This window comes from Phasianus colchicus, chromosome 14 (assembly GCF_987193195.1).
Source record: "Phasianus colchicus chromosome 14, bPhaCol1.hap1.1, whole genome shotgun sequence".
Taxonomy (NCBI): Eukaryota; Metazoa; Chordata; class Aves; order Galliformes; family Phasianidae; genus Phasianus; species Phasianus colchicus.
The window spans coordinates 8,303,973-8,321,134 of NC_143449.1; the positions used below are offsets into that span (position 1 = coordinate 8,303,973).

The window sequence follows — 17,162 nt, forward strand, 5'->3', positions numbered from 1 at the left end:
GGCAAACCCACTCTCTTCTGAACACAATGAACTTGAGACTTGTTTGGAGCTGAGAACTGGAAACCTTACTGCCCACATGTTCCCTGAGGAGTCTCCTGAGTATCTCAGAGGGATATGTACCTTTAAGCATTTTTACGGCAACTGTTTTGCAGGTTGAAGATTTATCAATGCCAAAAGCAGACGCTTCCACCACCTTCCCAAAAGCACCGTGACCCAGTGTTTTACCTAGAGAAGCAAGAGTCAAGAATGAGCCAAAGGGGGCTTAAAACAGTCTGCATTGGGTAAGAGGGAATCATGCATTCTCAGCTGTGCAAGAAATACAAGGCTCCAGCACCCAGGCACAACACAGACTGACAGTTGACAGAAGCCTGTATCACATATTTGCAGTATATGGATATAAACAGTATGATTTATATCCATATGACTTTAATGCAATACAGAATGTGATAGAACAGAGTAGAATAAATAAATCTGGATTCAGCTGAAGGCAAGGCTGAATACATATATATATATGGCTTAAGGGTAAAAACAATACATACAGTCATCCTCAAGCCCTGGAAAATCAAGTTAAATGTGGAATTGTGGAACCCTGATCTTTCATGAATCACAGTCATGGAGATGGCCTGCTAAGGCACTCAGACAGCCAGAACCCTTTGACCCTTTAGTTATTGACTTTTATTTGAAATAAAAATTATATTAAATGGAATTTCAGGTGATGATCTTTCATAGTTTCACATCCATTTGAATTTTCAGGCCCACACCACCTGTTGTGCTCTGAGGGCTCTGACCCATAGTGCAGTAGGGTACGCCGGGCATCATGGTATGGCTCTCTCATTCTGCCAGTTTGAGCCCATGTTCCACCACCTTCTCTTTTTTTTTTCCTTGTGGTCTTCCACTTTCTTCTCCATTCTCCAGCTTGATCACCATGAGCACACACATATGCACATATATTCCCTGCACTCATTGCTGCACACAGATGTTACTGTTTCTCTAAGCAATCACAGTCTACTTTTTATATTTCTTTGCTCTATCATCCATTGAGTTGGGTTCAGTTAAATTTGGTTTGTTCTTCTTGATAGTTCTTGGCTCAAAGCCAAGTTTGAATAGCTGATAAATAACTGATTATTCTTCAAAAGAAAAATTCACTGTAAGACTGTAACCTTCCAGATTCACCCCTCTTTCCCTGGTCCTATATAGGAGGGAAGCCATGTTTTTGATAGGTACCTTCCCTTCCCTGTTAAGAGTTTGGTTTTGTTTGTCCAAGCAACAGTAAGAGGTGATAACTGTTTTGAGAGACAACATCTTTGCTTTCCTTACCAAACTCCTTGTCTCACCTTGATTAAGGTTGACAATGAATTCTGTGACTTGGTGCCAATTATCACCAAAGGATGGGAGTATGCCAGCCCTAAATAGTAGGCTGATTCTTGGATTGTACGATAGATCCACTCAAATTGAGAAGCATTAGAAACCATCATTCTTTATGATAATAATCACTAAACCACTCACCCAACCGCAGTCTGTCTCTTGGGAACTCCCATTTACTGCTGTCATAGGGAAGACGGTCACACTGCTCATCAAGAGGCATTTCCTCTGGATCCATTATAATTGACAGGTATCCTGTTTTAATATCTGTGGCATCAGGCTAAAAATTGGAAAAAATTACTCACAGTGTTTACTTTGCAATTCTAATGGGAGAGAGCTGTCATTTATAAGATGAAAAACAAGCTGGGGAGTTCCCTGTATTGCAGTCTTAGCTCTGAAATTTATTCCGAACCATAAATGCATCCCTTCAGTTTCTTGCTTCTCCTTTCTTCTTCTCTGGGAAATAAATGTTTATGCATGTCTGTCACTCATCAGTATTGGCCAGAGTCTTGGATTAATGTTGATAAACACTCTGAGGACACAAAATCTATTACTTTCTTCTGGCTGTATCTATTAAAGGAAATCAGTGCTCTTCTCTGTGATCTCCGTGAGCTGCACTTGCTGGTGACCTGCAGAGCATATTCTGCTCCATTTTCAGTTTAGCAACATTTTGTTTTGCAGACATGACTCTGCACAGCTATCTGTTTCGTAGGTTTTGCTTTAGTCAGAATTGTAATTGAATATTTGATTAAATTAATTAATTTTTAATTTAGAGTTAGTTGAGATCTGGTGAACATAGTTACTCTTAATGCTGCTCAGTCAGAAATCGTGATTTGGTAGAACCTGTGAGCAGATTCACGTGGGTGTGAAATATAATAGCAGATTCCACAGTATTTGGGACAAGGAGCAAAAACATGAATTTAATCACTGCATTTGTGGCAAGAGTAGAAATTTTATTCAAGTATCAGGTATCAGCACTAGGACTGTATTTGGGTGAGCTTCAGAGCAGAGATCTGTGGTTGCCATTCTGTTTACAATTTGTTGTAGGAGAAACAGAGTAAAATTCCTCAAAACTTTACTGAAACACTAGTTTTCTGAGTCACAAAGGGAGGTAAAAGAATACCAACACATGGAGATAAAATAAGCTCTGTGGTTTGGGCTCATGCTAGAATTTTTCTTTGAACAGTGCTCCCTTCAATATTTGTGTTTCAGAGAAATCTTACTGGACAGCTGTTGAAATCGAGCCCTCATTTTAGGGGACTTAATGTTTTGTCTTCAAGTCTTGTAAGACAGTTTGGCACATTAAAAAAAGAGCAGCCTGATTTTATGATACCGTCAAAGTGGGTAGAAATCTCACAAGTACAGGGGACTGTCATCAGAAATCTTGGACTTAAATTTTATAGGAACATTTGTCACAATTTTTCTACTATTTGTACTGAACATTTACAGTGACTTGCAGCCCTAAACACTGATGCTATGCATAAAGGGAGTCCAACCTCAGCACCTTTGTGTGGTATTGAAGCTCTCTTACTTTTCTCAGTTTCCGAATGAAAAGAGTGAGAAGGAGCCAGAAGAGGGTAGCTGCAAGACCAGTGCAGACCAAAATGATAACTTCGATGTTGGATTTCTCCTCAGAACCTGTAGGTTAAACATACAGCCAGATTTTAAATATAGCCAGAGCCCATGACTGATCAATAAATCTCATCAGTCCAACACAATATATGGGTTTTACCTTAGCTTAGAGCTCACCTTGTATTTTAATGAAGGCTGATGTACTGTCTTGGCCCATGTCATTGGTCGCTTTACATTCATAGAGCCCTTCATCATCCTTCTTCACTCTCTCAATGACCAGGGTATTATTTTCCATGGAAATTCCTGCAGTGAGGGATCTAGGTGAACTTTATTACAATAATCTACCTTCCTCCAAATGCTTTTAGGAGGCAGAGCACTGAAGATGAGCTCCCATCCATACCTGTGCTGCTGTTAGGAATCATTTTAAGGCCATGTTCCTCACTGTGGTTTGGCAATGACCTGACACCAGTTTAGATTGCTTGGGCATCACTTATCCTACAGTGAATGCAGCTGTTAACTTACTGCAAATAGACAAAGCCTGACAAAACTCTTATGGAATTTTGTGAAGTGGTGAAAAAGTAAGTTTTCTGAGAGCAATATTATACACTGAAAGAAAAGGGAAGGGGATTTTGCGCTGCATTTTGCACTGCAGGGTGTTCTGTCCATGAATTCTGTCACTGTTAACAAGAGTACCACATAATTTACCATGTGCCCTGCTGAAATATTTACCCCGAGGTGTTTTTTCCAAATATTTTATTTATGTTTCCATTGCTTGGATGTTACATGCTTGTCCCTCTAGAATTATTTATAAAATTTCAGTAGCTATAAAGAGTTTCTGCTCAGAACACTCCGATCTGAATTATGTATGATACTACATTTCCTACCTAGATGCAAAATTGAAGTTACAGGACTAGCTACTGACATGGGTCCCTTCATGACTTGGAGGACATCTCAGGACAGAGAGATGAGGAGTACCAGGTGCAGGTGAAGGAGCCCTGCCCCGTGCTCACAACAGCTGCTGCACCATTCTCCTTTCTGTTTTGTGAGAGATAAAGAACAGATGAGTGATACTATGGCAAGCCTTGGCCCGGCCATTGGGTAGAATTGCTACAGTTCATGGCAGTGCACTGTGATCAGCATCAGGGATGTGTGGCAGTTCAGGCCTGTGTTCTCAGAGCCTCCTAGCAAGTAGGGAGTTACAGTTTCACGCACAAACTGTTGCCTAGCACAAGCAGACTTGTACTCCTCAATCTCACTAAAGCTAATGTCCTCAGATTGGCTAGCTGACTGCAGACACTGCTGCGTGCAGGAGGAAAGCTGCATGAACAGGCAGCGAGTGGCAGCCAGTAGGCAGCTCAGACCTTGAAGTCCAAGTCAGACTGCTGCAGGGCTCCAACATATTTGGATTTGTGCTCATGTTTCCTTTCGTGCCATGTCTGGTATCCCCACTCAGCCACACTGGCAGTAGGTTTGGGGCTGCAGGTCCTTGCTCGTGGCAATCCCACAGTGCCATTTGTCACCACGAGTTAAAGCAGTGCTGTATTAAGTGTGCTCACCTGATGCTGCTGAGATGGGGTAGCCATCCTTGCTCCATGTAATCTGTGGCTCTGGTGTTCCACTGACTCTACACTCCAGGATGATCTTGCCACTGATATTAACCTCTAGATCAGTCAGATTCTGTAGGACATACGGGGCTGCCTTTGCTGCAGTCACAAAGGAAAACAATACACAGTAAGATTCCAGGAGGCATCTCCTACACCTTGTCCTCTTGGGCCAGCTGCAGAGATTGGGTAGCAAAATTCCCCCAAACAATCATGAAAAGAGCTCATCTGGCTTATTTTCAAGCTGCTTAACCAAAGATACAGCTCAGCCTGGAAACTCCTCAAGTTTCTCATCCTCTGAAGGAAGCAGAGCACAGAGAGTGGGCAGAGCAAGGGCAGAGTGGGTGCAAAACAAGAAGGGAGGAAGCAAAGAGGGATCCATTCTAAAGATTTTGTCTCCTTCATGAGAGGGGTTATCTGCTTACTGCAAATGTGTTAACCTCCACAGAATAGAATACATTATGTTCACTTAAAAAAGATGTGGGAAAGTAATTGAATAAAATCTCTAGCATAAAAAATGCATATTTTTTGTCAGAAAGGAGTAGCTGATGGGTGTTGGTAGATTTAAAAACACTATTTGAAAGCTGGTTTCTGTAGGAGAAGAAAGGCTGGTTTGGAGAGGTGTTTCCTTGTACATTTTTGAGAAAAACTGCATCTCTGACATGTGCCAGACAAACAACAGACCCCAGTAGTTTTCACAAGGCTGTGATTAAGACTGCAGTTCTCCCATGGCTGTATTCCCAGTTTAACTGTGTTTTTCTCATAGCCATCGTGTGTAGGTGTCTGCGTAGGTGGAAATTTGACTAAATGAATAAAATATCTGCCAGAGGAGAGAGCAGTGCACTGCCTGAATGCAGAGGGATCCTGGTGCCCTGTGGCAGGTGATGCTGGCAGGTGGCTCTGGACAAGGCAGATGCCAGAGTGCTGCCATACGGCGTGGGATCCTTTCTCTGCTCTGCGCTGTGGGATGGGGCAGTGCTCATGCCTCGTTGTAGGCAGAGTGCAGCCAGTGCTGCACAGCCTGATTCGTGCCTGGTGACAAACGCTCGTGGCCACAGAGCTGCCCCTCTGGTGTCTCATCACTCATTAATGTGAGTGGAGAAGCCAGTTTAGAAATCACTAAGTTCTAAAGCACTCTGCTTGCTATGCCCTTGCTTGCTGCCATTTATTTCAGTTCTGCTCTATTTCAGTGCTTTGGGCTTTTCTTCACTTTTTTTCACTAGAAGCATGAGGCACTTTCTCAGCAGCACTTCTGTAAGAAGATTTTAAGTTGATCCCTCTCATTTTCTTTATTATGAAGCTGAAGAAATTTCACTCATTTTAGTGAGTCTGTGTGTGGTGCTGGATGAAGTGTCTGGTCCTTTACATCCAGAGCAATGAAACATGGCTCTGGGATCTGCAGTACTATCATTTTCATGGAAATAAAAGAGACGGGGATTTGAGTGCATGTCAGAAAATGCTATTATAATGGAGTGCATCCCGTGTACCCAGAACAAGTGCTACACATCCCTAGTTTGTACACCTGACCAGATACATCTGTGGTTACACCACATCCTGACAGCCCTCCCAAAGCCCCCCAGACCGGAGTGGCAGTTCCAACAGATAGAGCTGTGCTGCTGCTAACGTGGTCGGAGTGTCTTTATTCCCCAGTCAAGACTAAACCTGTATCCAGCAGGGAAAATGTGAAAAACCACAAAGTATGTACTAGGGCTGTCCCTAGGAAATGCTGCCCACCTTGTGCTTTGAGGGGTGCTGGAGGGAGCCCAGTGTTTCTGCTTCCCCAGCAGCAGGACAATGCCACTCACCTCTGATAAGGAGCCGTGTGTGCTGCTCCAGCGTGCTGTTGCTGTTGTGCTGGTGCTGGGCACGGCACTTGTAGAGGCCACTGTGCTCTTCTGTGACGTTTGCAATGATCAGGGTCAGGGAAATGGAGTAAGCATCAGTGCTCCGGGTCAGAGAGCTGCCACGAGCCGCACCCAGGGAGGGGTAGGACCAGGCCAGGTTGCTGTAGATGAACCTGGAGGCCCTGCAGGTCAGCTGGGCGGTGCTCCCCGCAATGGCTGTGACCTGCGGGGCCGTCTGCAGCCCTGATGGCACATCTGCAGGAAAAGAAAACGTCTGCCATCAAGTTGCAATTGAGAATGACTTTGGGTGCCCATTTGCAACTTGATGATTGGATTTCATTGAGCAGCCCCAATGGAATGAGCCTCTCTAATGAGATCCGCATTTGCTTGTGCAAAGAGGCATTACATTTTCAAGTAATTAATTGAAAGTTTATATATAGAAGTAGTTAATGAACTAAGAGAGTTTAATCAAGAGACTCTGCTATGCAGGTAGATAAATGCGTTCATGACATCCTCTCTTTCTATCATCTGCTGTCAGTGCTTGAAAGTGTAATTGCATTACAGTAAAGAAACCCCTGCCCATTTCTCACAAGTAACGCTCTCTTTCTTCACCACTGAACAATCTTCCCTATTCTCTCTTCTTTCACATGGATATTTACTTGATCTGTGGATGGACAAACTGGTCTAATGATGTACAAGTCCTTGAGGCTTTAATAGTTAGCACAGCAATACTTTGATGCAGATTTAACCTATATACAAATGAATAAGCAGTTTCTTGCTATATTTTAGTAACTTTTCATTTCAGAAAAAAATCAATTTTCCTGAATTGCCCAACTGAATCCATTTGAAGACAAGAAAAAATGTTTCTGAGTAGAATGCCAGAATCTGGCCTACAGACAATTCCTACTACTGCTTTAGCTGCCAGGGACCTGCAGTTAAATTGTGTCTGCAAAATATTCTTTGCTCATTTTATTCAGTTAGTTTCATGATCTGTGCATCCAAAATACTTGAATGAAAGTGCACTGATAACCACAGTGGCCTGGGATTGTTCTTCTGTCTGTTAGATCAGGATTCAGAAGCAGCTGACATGGAGAGTTGGGAAGAATCCTTTAAAAATGTCACCTGGCACAGTACTGGGGTGGGACACCTTGGGAACACTAGTTCTGGTTTACCTTCTGAACACTTGCTTGCAATAAATCTGATGATAGACTGTTGCTTTACTACTGAGCTGTTAATAAGATGCTTTCTCCAATGGATGGCACTCGGAGGGGGACATCAGTTAAAGAGGAGCAACGATGTGTCACGTTTGCAGTCTGACAAATTCCACATGGGAGCTGGCATTTGGCCAGGGGCTCACACTGTAAACCCTTGCAAAAAGCTCTGTTGAAGCTATAATTGAGCATAAATAGCAAGGATGTTATAATAACTAATCTGCTTTATAATACACTATATATTCTATGAAATACAGAGCATTGAAGGAGATTTCAGATATGATTAAAAAATCTTCTTCACAAGTCATCTGGAATATAACCAATAACCTTAGTGATTTTTAAAGGCTGGCTCCAGAATATTTTACAAAAATTCCAAAAAGAGAGAAAAGACCCCTCAGGCCACAGCTGTGGAAATTATTTTCCCTTTCTTTTAATGAAATTTCAGCTTACTTTATGTAGTTTTTTGTTACGCTCAGTTGCTCCCTTTCTTAGTGCTAGCCGCACACTCAAGCTGACTTGTGTAACACATCCATCCTCCATCTGATGCCCTGTGGTTCCTACATATCAACATGACGCTCATCAACAAGGGGGAAAGTCTGAGGTGAGCAGTAATTCTCAAAATAGGAAGAATTAAGGTTCAGTAAAAACAGTGGGATGTGGCATGAGCTGCATCCCCCGCATTCATCAAACCAAAACAGAGAAAAAGTGCCCCCTTTAGCTGACCTTTTCTTGCTTTCTTTTCTCACTGTTTTTTATTATCTTTTGTGAGAGCTGTAGAACTGAACCAGATGGGTTTTGGTTAGACTTGGTTCTTAGGTAAACTCAATGGTCTGGGATCCTCTCCAGCCTTAATTATCTTTAGAGCTGGATGCCAGCGAAAGCATGCATGGATTCTAGGTAAAATGGTGAACCTGGAGCTTGGACATGCTTCAGAGTAAAACACTGTGAAGCCCTGCAAGCCTGCAAGGCAGACTAAACCCTGCCCCAAAGTGGTTTGTATTGCAGCCCTTTTTGTCCTTTCCTCTAACCCTCAGGCAGGATCTTCTTCAGGAGCACTAATTCTCACAACTCGTAGCCCCATTTGTTTTGCAGAGTGTTACCACGAGTGGCTGTGGGAAAAGTCCACCAGGAGAACTGCATTTCTTGTGCAGGTACTGCCCTGGGCATGGTGCTCAACAGTGTCACCTTCCTGCTGAACTTCACTAGTGCAGGCTTTTTTTTTTCTGCCAACATTCTGGGAGCAGTAGAAGGGTTTGTTTTTCTTGTCATTTCTCCTATGGACATTTTTTATTTAGCATTTTGAATATTTTGAGCTGGAAGTTGTGCTATTCTCTTCCATCTTGTTAGCCTTTCAAGCTCTTTCAGCTCCAATAGAATATTCATTGATTTTCATTACAGTGGAAGGAAAAAGGGAATAAAAGTTTCTCTTGCCCTCCTCTCTCTGTTCTTTCCTTACCTGGACTGTCTGGGAGTGGCTGCAGTGCTGGGAGCTGTAAGGCAGTTCCCCCCTTGCACTGCTTTTCTTACACGATCTTGAACCTGAGCAATGGTTGGCTTCCTGTCTGAACAGATACCGTGTTTTGTAAGACTCCCAATAAGGCGGCCAGAAGAATGCTCTGTGGGGCCTTTTCTCTTTTATCAGCAGTCACCACACATTTGTCTTTCATATTGTGTTACAGTGTAGTAGCCGTGAATTTCACTCTCAACTGTGTGGGATTCCATGACAAAATAGGGAAATGAGCCATTGGGAGAAGGTAAAAAGTCAGCATAAATCAAAAGAAAGTCTGGCTCCAATTCTATTTACAAGGAATTAACTGGTTTTAATTTCCTGCGCTTTGCACAAGAATCAGTGTAACTCAAAACTCTGCTCCTTTCCAGATTCCATCTCTGTGCCTATCAGAGTAGAGGGGGCTCCGCCAGGCTCATTCATGTAGGGAGAGTGAGAAATAGGAAGGGAGAGCCCTGCCATCTGAAGCAGCACAGAGCTCTTCCTAAATCCTGTAAGCATATCGGGAGTAAACAAAGTGAGAGTGGCAGCTGCAGAAAGGCCCAGTTCATTCATTGGTCCAATATCTGATAGCAGATTTTTATCTTGTGTTTGTAATACACTATTTTCTTTCTGGTAGAAATTTTTCATTCAATTTTTCTGAGTTATTTCTGCAATCAGATATGGGTTGAAAAAAGGGCTTTTGTTATTATTTGTTATTCTTAGCATAATTAATTTATATTCTAAGAACATTTGGAGGTTTATATGGGTGGGATCCTGTTTTGTTGTATTTAGCACAATCACTCAAGAGATAGAATCTGATTTACTGTGGAGCTATGGTAATACATAGCTGCTCTTAACAACGTGCAGAGCAGACAATTGGAAGCGTGGTCAGTGGGTGATATGGTTTCACATCTCCTTGGCCCCCTATATGGCTTGGTTTCAGCGTCATCTCCAAACCCCAATGACCCTTCACTGGAACAAATTTTACTGGCAAAGAAAAGGTTTTAAAAATAGATTCCTGCTGTTTCTAATGTCTGTGAGTTTTTGAGGGGTCTTTGCAGTGCAAGAACAAAATGGCTGTTGAAGTTATTCCATTAGGATAAATACATTTCTGTGGAACTAATGTTGAGGTGTAAGCACCTGGCTGAAGACATTTCCCCACCAAGCAGATGCAGCCTGGGCAACATCTGATTGAATTTCCCTGTAACTCTGAGCCGTGTCCTGATAAAGCATTTCAACCCTGACCTACGGAACAAGTTTTCTGAGGAACGAAGAGAGTCCAGCTGCTGTGTTATTTTCAGATTTCTTAGCAGGGAGAAGTTAATTAACCTGAATTCAGCTGAAAAGTTTGAAAGCAATTCAGAAACCATCAGATTGTTCTTCAGTAGGAGATAAAGGGAAATCACATATTTAAAACCAAGAAAGTGCTAAACTATTTGTAGAGCCCCCAGTTTGCAGCTGCTTTGCAGAGAACAAGGCTCAGTGGCTGACTGTAAGCTGCTGGGAACCTCTTTTTTGGATGTCATCCTGAAGGCTCACACACCACCTATGTGCTCTGAGACTCTGGTTCAGCCTTCATCTCAACTTTTAGGTTCAATCTGCATAAAATAAATCAGCCTAGCAGTTGCAAAATGTTTTTATTCTCACTTTCTATTCATCAAGATGTTCCTGAACTGTCAGTTTTGTATCAGGAAAAGTGAAAATTTGAATTCTGAGGCAGGATCCACGATTATGGCATATTACAGGTTATTCTACCACCTCTGCCAAACATACACCCCTTCTGTCACAGCAAAGCTTTTACTACCTTGGCAGTGCTTACACACACAGCTTGCTTGGTGCATTCTGCTTCTGAACTTGCCCCATTTAGTAGCTCCTAACTTCTCCCTGCATGTCCCTCCAACAGCAGACCACGTGCTGAGAGCAATCCAGCAGTAGGTCAGTCTGGGGCTACTGTACCACTGCAGCATGACTGACTTTAGGGTCAGGATGGCCAAATTTAGAAAGGTTGTGTTTCTTTCTAATCTGTAAATAACACTATTTTTAAACACACCATTTATACAAGTCAGTCATGCACAGGCAGCATCTGCCTCTTCCACACAATGACACACACCCCGTCTTTTCTTAATGTCTCCCCAAGCACTATTCAACTTGTGGTCTGTTTTGGTGAAAATGAAATGCTTTCACCAGAACGAGTGCCAGCAGTTTTGCCAAGGGGTTCATTTTCTTCACGATTAAAAATGCGTGAATAAAACGTTTGTGTCTCAAGATGCTGCTAGATTGATTTTAAAATATAAAATAGGAAATATTAGCTCATTGTAGGGAAAAAAAACCAAAAATGTGCCAATTCAGTATTTTCCTGTAAAAGAATCTTTCCTAACAGGCAAAAAATGAAAATAAAACGTAGTTGCGCAAGGTGCAAGCACTGTCTTAGCCCTCTGAGTGTGACTTTATGCAAGTTGTCTCTTTAGTTGCTGCAGCATTGGCTTTAGTCCCCAAATATTATGAAGTACAGTGGATGCTTTGGGAACATACTGCTTTGAGTAACCCATCCAAACACGATCGCTCACAGACTCCAGAGCGGAAACAAACCCATATGAAAACTCAGTCTTGGAAGGGGCGAAGTGTAAAATGAATAGCTGTTCTTCAACCTGCGTTGGCCAGGAATCTTGTGGATCTCTTATGTCTGTACTTTATTTCTCATCAGAGAACCTTCAAGGCTTTTTTCCCAGACAAAAATAGTTAGGACTTGGGAAGACATCTGAGTCTTAAAACTCCCTTCTGAATCCACATGGCATTGAGCTGGCACACAGAAGCTGTAACTAGAGATGAAAGCCCGACCCCATTATTATTATTGGACATCCATGCAATGAGAATGGTGACAAGGCTTAGTGAGCACTTTGTTGACTAGTTTGATCTGTAATGTACTGAACTACTTTAGAGCAACGGAGTCAATGGAGGACACACAAGAGGCAGAGTAGTGCAGAGCACTGCCACAAATGAGCTTAGCCCTCAATTGGCTTTAAGGGGAAGAAAAATGGTGAGGACAAGACATTCACCTTCCAGGGCACTTCTGCACTCTTTGTTCTAAAAATGTTATTTTGATGCAAATTTTGCCAGCCAGCATCCACTCATCCAGTAAGTGAGCACAGAAATGATTCAGGGTAGTCTGGTAAGCACTTGAACAAGGCTGTTCCCAGATTCTTTGCCTTTTTTAAACTCCTATTTCTCCTGAAAGCACGATGCAGGTCCTGATCTCACTACTAAAGAATTTCTGTGTTAAAAGGTTAAGCACATATTTGTTTAGATTTGTGTTCTTTGGAGAAATAGCATGTCCACCTCCTCCCTCCTTAAAGGGCTCTGGAAAGGCTAATTGCTCAGGCAGGGATCTAATGTCACCACAGCCCCCAGTGATACTGGCCATGAATTAGGTCTGAATATTGGCCTTGCTCACCTTTGCTACGTTCACTGAATTAACTGGAGGCCAACTGTTTTCCTGAAGCAGGGAGAGATCTCAAGCCTTTGGAAGACTGCAAAAGACTGATCTTAGCTTTTGCTAGGGGTTTCATAAGGACAGTGCTTTTGGAGTCTTTTAAAAACACAACATTTAAGGATTCTCAGAAACATTAACCAGCACTCCCCAGCCATATGCAACTTAAAGGTAAATCACATGATGAGCATCTATGCTTTGTATAGTGTCAGTCACTTGCGGTGTTTACCTGAGACATAGAACTCAGTGCTCCTCTCTTCTTCACCAACCTTATTTGAGGCCACACAGTAATAGATTCCTGATGTGCTGCTGTTTTCCACTGTTAGCGTGCTCACAATCTGCCAGACAAAAAGAGAAAAAGTAAAGGCTTAGCAGAAAGGTTTGAGAGTAGTGGACAAGGATGTGATTTATGGAAAAACAGTTAATAAAGGAGCTTCCAGCAATGTGAAGCTCATCAGCAGACAAGTGCTTGCATTAGTGTTTTGATCTCTCATCTAGCATCACCTCATCCCAGTTAATTTTCTTCCCTCCTCATTCCTTCCCCTTCTCCTTCTTCCCGTGACGCCTCAGTCAAGGTCTGAGTGTGACAGTGTCAGCAAAGACGCAAAGGGAGGGACCTGGAAAATTCAACCAGGACACCATAAATGAACCACACTTTCACCTGTTTTCTGCCTTTCAGTTACGGTGTCCATGGGTCACAATGTGGGAAGCAGGTTGTTTGTACGGATATGATGTAAAGAACATTACAGAGATTTGCTTTGTTTTGATATAACCCCAGAAAAAGGAGTGATGCAGCCCCTTTGAAACTTAGCTTACTCTTATAAATTATCCTTGGAAGTATCTTGGTTCCATAACCCTTCCTCTGGGTTTCTCTGGATTTGTGCAGTGCAGAAAGAAACTCTGGGGAAGGCTTGTGGTAAGGCACTGGCAAATGAATAAAGAGGAGGTTCACGAGTGAGGAGGGAGCACTTCTCCTAAGCTTGACCACACAGAAAAAGAAAGCAGCTCAGTTTCTCCTGGGGACTGAATTAATACACCTCTTTAAGAACTTGTGTTCTTTAACATCCTAAGCCCCTTCTTCTGAGTAGGGCCTTGCTGATGAGGAGCTGGCCAAACAGCACTCCCTGTCATGATGCAATATCACAAGCTCAATGAAGACTGTTCACAGGTCATGGTTTCAATTATTCCTGGTACTTCCTTTGGACTACTAGGAAGAAAGGAGGATCTAGCCCACCATGGCAGAGATGGTTTTGCAAGATTATTTTGCTTTCCCTGCAGCCATTCACTTGAGGAACTCTGAGCCTTCACATTTGGAACAAATATCACTTTATTTGTTGTCCTCTCTTAACGACTTTGAGGATCAAAACTTATAACACCCTCTGGCCATTTGTCCTTATCTCCAGAGAGCCCTTTGAAGTGCACAAAAGCATCTCTGGACTTTTTAATATCCTAAACTAAATGCATACAAGACATTCCTTTACTCCCTATAAAGCTGTACCGTGAATGTGTCTATAGATGTGTGGGATGTATTATTCAAGTTATTTAAGATTTTCTGAGCTTTGGCACTTTAAATCCTGTAGGGAAATGAGTTTTAAAGGTTTTGATCCCCTGTGCATTTTAAATTCTAAAGGGGAACATTTTCCTTTTCACCTCACCAGAATAATGGGTAAATGGAAGAGGAAAACTATCTACTTTTCATGGTTACCAAACACAGAAATTAACCAAAAATGGGGACAAACAAACTTAGGGATGAAAATAGAAGACCAGTAAACCCAGCTCCCTCTGGTGTCCACCAAAGAAAGAACTGAACAGTTCTGATTTATTTATGATGTGAAAATTGTTCTGACTTGGATGTTAAATCTCCCAGGGAAGCAGCTCGTTCCTCCTCCTTTTACTATTCCTGCAGCAGTGGGCCCAATGCCACAGGTTATTAACAAGCACATGTTCAGAGCACTACTCCTGTCTTTAAGCACTGGACACTGCCTTTTGAACTAATGCTGAATCAGAAAAAAGATCTTTCAGCGATTACTGGATCTTAGAATTCTATATTTGGGAATAGAAGAAGTCAATATAAATGCACGTGTTGAAACGGATTCACCAAGGACAGAAGAGAGAAATTTGGACAGCTATTTAGCAGCTACTAGTCTTGCAAAGTGACAGCTCTAGATGGGAAGTCAAGAATAATACTGTAGTACCCGTTCAAATCATAAAGAAGAATGTAATTATCTATTCTGGAGTATGGCCAAAGTTTCAGAGGTGATATTGTGAGTGTTCTAAAAATGGATGCAATACTTCATATTGCAATTGGTGGCCCAGAGGTAAATGTGCACATGTGCTCAAGCACATACAAATGCCAACATCTCTATGTAACTCAAGAAAAGTCTGACATGATAGTAGAAAAAAGCAAAAGAGGAAAATAGCTATACCAAGAACTCATCCAAGCTAATCTCACACGTGTCTAGATGTGAAGGTGAAAAAGATGCTAAATTGATGGAGGGAAACAAGCCTGGCCTGGGGGGCAATTTATTTTGAAAAATCCACTGTGGAAAAGAGAAAGCCATTTTCTTGTTTGTGTGTTCAAAATCATGATTATAACCTTGGACACCAGTTTGATACACACTGAGTACAAGAGTGCTCAATGTTCTCTATTAGAACTGGCATCTCCCAGAATCCTCCAAAATGTGGCTTTCAAACTGGCAGCATCCACCAGAGTGCTGTGTGTGGTTTCAGAGTAGGAAATGAGTGATTTGGAGTGATTTTCCTGTAATAAGATGACTCCTTTGAAATCATTACATGTCACCTTTTCACTCTAGCTATGTGCTCCTGGGTAAATCCCAGAGATTGAGAGTCCAATTATTTTTGCAGCATCTTGACTTAAGGCCTCAGCCACCAAACTGCCCTAATCCTGGTTTAGTCTTCAACAGTCTGAGGCTTAAGAACACACACATGTAATACCAAAGGGCATCCAAATCCTTCTTTGGTTCATAAAGCCACATGGTTCTGGCTTCTGCAAAAATGAACCTGAAAGAAACATTTAGGAAGCCAGCAGCAGTATCTGCTTTTTGTAGTATCTGGACAAATGAGTAAAGGATAACCCATGGACAAGAAGACCCTATTAACCCAAATGTTAAAACAACCCACAAACTGATATTCACAAGGCAGATGTGCTGGCAGTTGCTCATCACCTGTTACTGTAAACAGTCCAAGTTAAACAAACTCCATGACATTTGTCATCACCTCCATGACATTTGTCCGTGCTTGATCACGGTGTGAAATAGAAGTAAGAAGGGATCTTCCAAATGCCACCACTACACTTTCAAAACACCCATTGCAACAAATGTATGCAAAACCTGGTTGAATGCGAAAACAATCTGAACTCGAGCGACTGAGCATAGGAATCTTTTTCCATTACTAACAGGAAAATTGTTAGCAGAGTTTTTTCTCTCAGGGGAGTGACATAGCCCTAGCATTTGGGGACCTTCAGTATGCACTGGAAAAAATTCTGAGGGGATAATCTACTTTAAGTACTCAGTCCATGCACCTGCAAAGTATTTTCCATTCTGGATTCAGAGCCAAGATAGAAAAGTTAAGAATGCTGGCATTTGCTGCAGCAGACACAGAAAGAACTTAGTGGGATGGGGCCTCTGGTGGTCTCCCACCCTCACTCAAAGCAGGGCTGGTCTAAAAACTTTTTCAGCCATTCCTCAGAAAACCTGGCTTCTAGATAGCACAGTGCTTTGTGCTAATCTGAATCAATGAAACCAATGAGAAATCTGCAATTACATCAAAACATTTTTATCTCTGCAGTGAAATTCCTATACATGAGCTCTTAACAGCCTCAAGGTTAGAACTTTTTAGTTTACCTTCCACGCAATCTCCTGACCAGGAGCAGTTCTAACTGACACATTAACCCCTGCCATTGTACTCCTGCCACAACTGGCACACCAACTGTGACTGTTCAGTCATTTGCTTCTGTGCAGGCTCCACTGGAACCAGTGGGATTAACAGCAAAGTATTGGCATGTAGTGTCTAGACATTTTCCTGGTGGGAGCTGACCTGAGACCCAGTGAACTCACTGCATGCCAAACACTAAACGTCCCTCAGACAATAACCAGTTTTGATTGCCTGTGTTGAATTTGGATGTAAAGGGCTCCATTTCCTATTACTTAACCTAAAGGCCACCCAATACTGCGAGCCCACGGAAGGGCTTATTAGCTAATAAATAATTACTATGAAAGAATAAACCAAATTTAAAACTTAATAAGAAATGAAATGACTGATCTCTGAAGAACAGCTATGGCAAGTAAATAGACATTGCTGCTGGGAAAGCCCATAATGGAATAGCTCAATAAAGTCCACATGTCTTGCACTGTAATGTTCCCAAACTGGTAAAAACAAGCCATTTTAGGAGCAGCCAAATAACATTCCACAGCCCTATACTGTGAGTGCTTTAAGACATCTTGTAGTAAGGACAGAGCAGCGAGACCTTTTTTTAAGCTGGAGCCAGCACAAATTAATATATCTTGAAATTCCTTGCTTTCTCTTTCCTTTGTCTAATCTCCCCCTCCAACGGCTTTAGTTAACAATTCTCTTTCA

At 42.2% G+C, this 17,162-nt stretch overlaps 1 protein-coding gene across 3 annotated transcripts in view; it reads right to left on the reverse strand.

Moving 5' to 3' along the window:
• LOC116229736 (vascular endothelial growth factor receptor kdr-like) overlaps positions 1–17,162 on the reverse strand; it is a 122,206-nt gene that overhangs the window by 31,459 nt on the left and 73,585 nt on the right. For all 3 annotated transcript variants that reach the window (XM_090150151.1, XM_031594424.2, XM_090150150.1), the window contains exons 12-18: positions 12,796–12,904; positions 6,341–6,634; positions 4,491–4,637; positions 3,112–3,237; positions 2,894–3,000; positions 1,507–1,642; positions 121–225 (exon numbers count right to left, since the gene is read on the reverse strand). In XM_090150151.1, the coding sequence (XP_090006277.1) occupies positions 121–225; positions 1,507–1,642; positions 2,894–3,000; positions 3,112–3,237; positions 4,491–4,637; positions 6,341–6,634; positions 12,796–12,904 (1,024 nt within the window). The remainder of the gene's footprint in view (positions 1–120; positions 226–1,506; positions 1,643–2,893; positions 3,001–3,111; positions 3,238–4,490; positions 4,638–6,340; positions 6,635–12,795; positions 12,905–17,162) is intronic.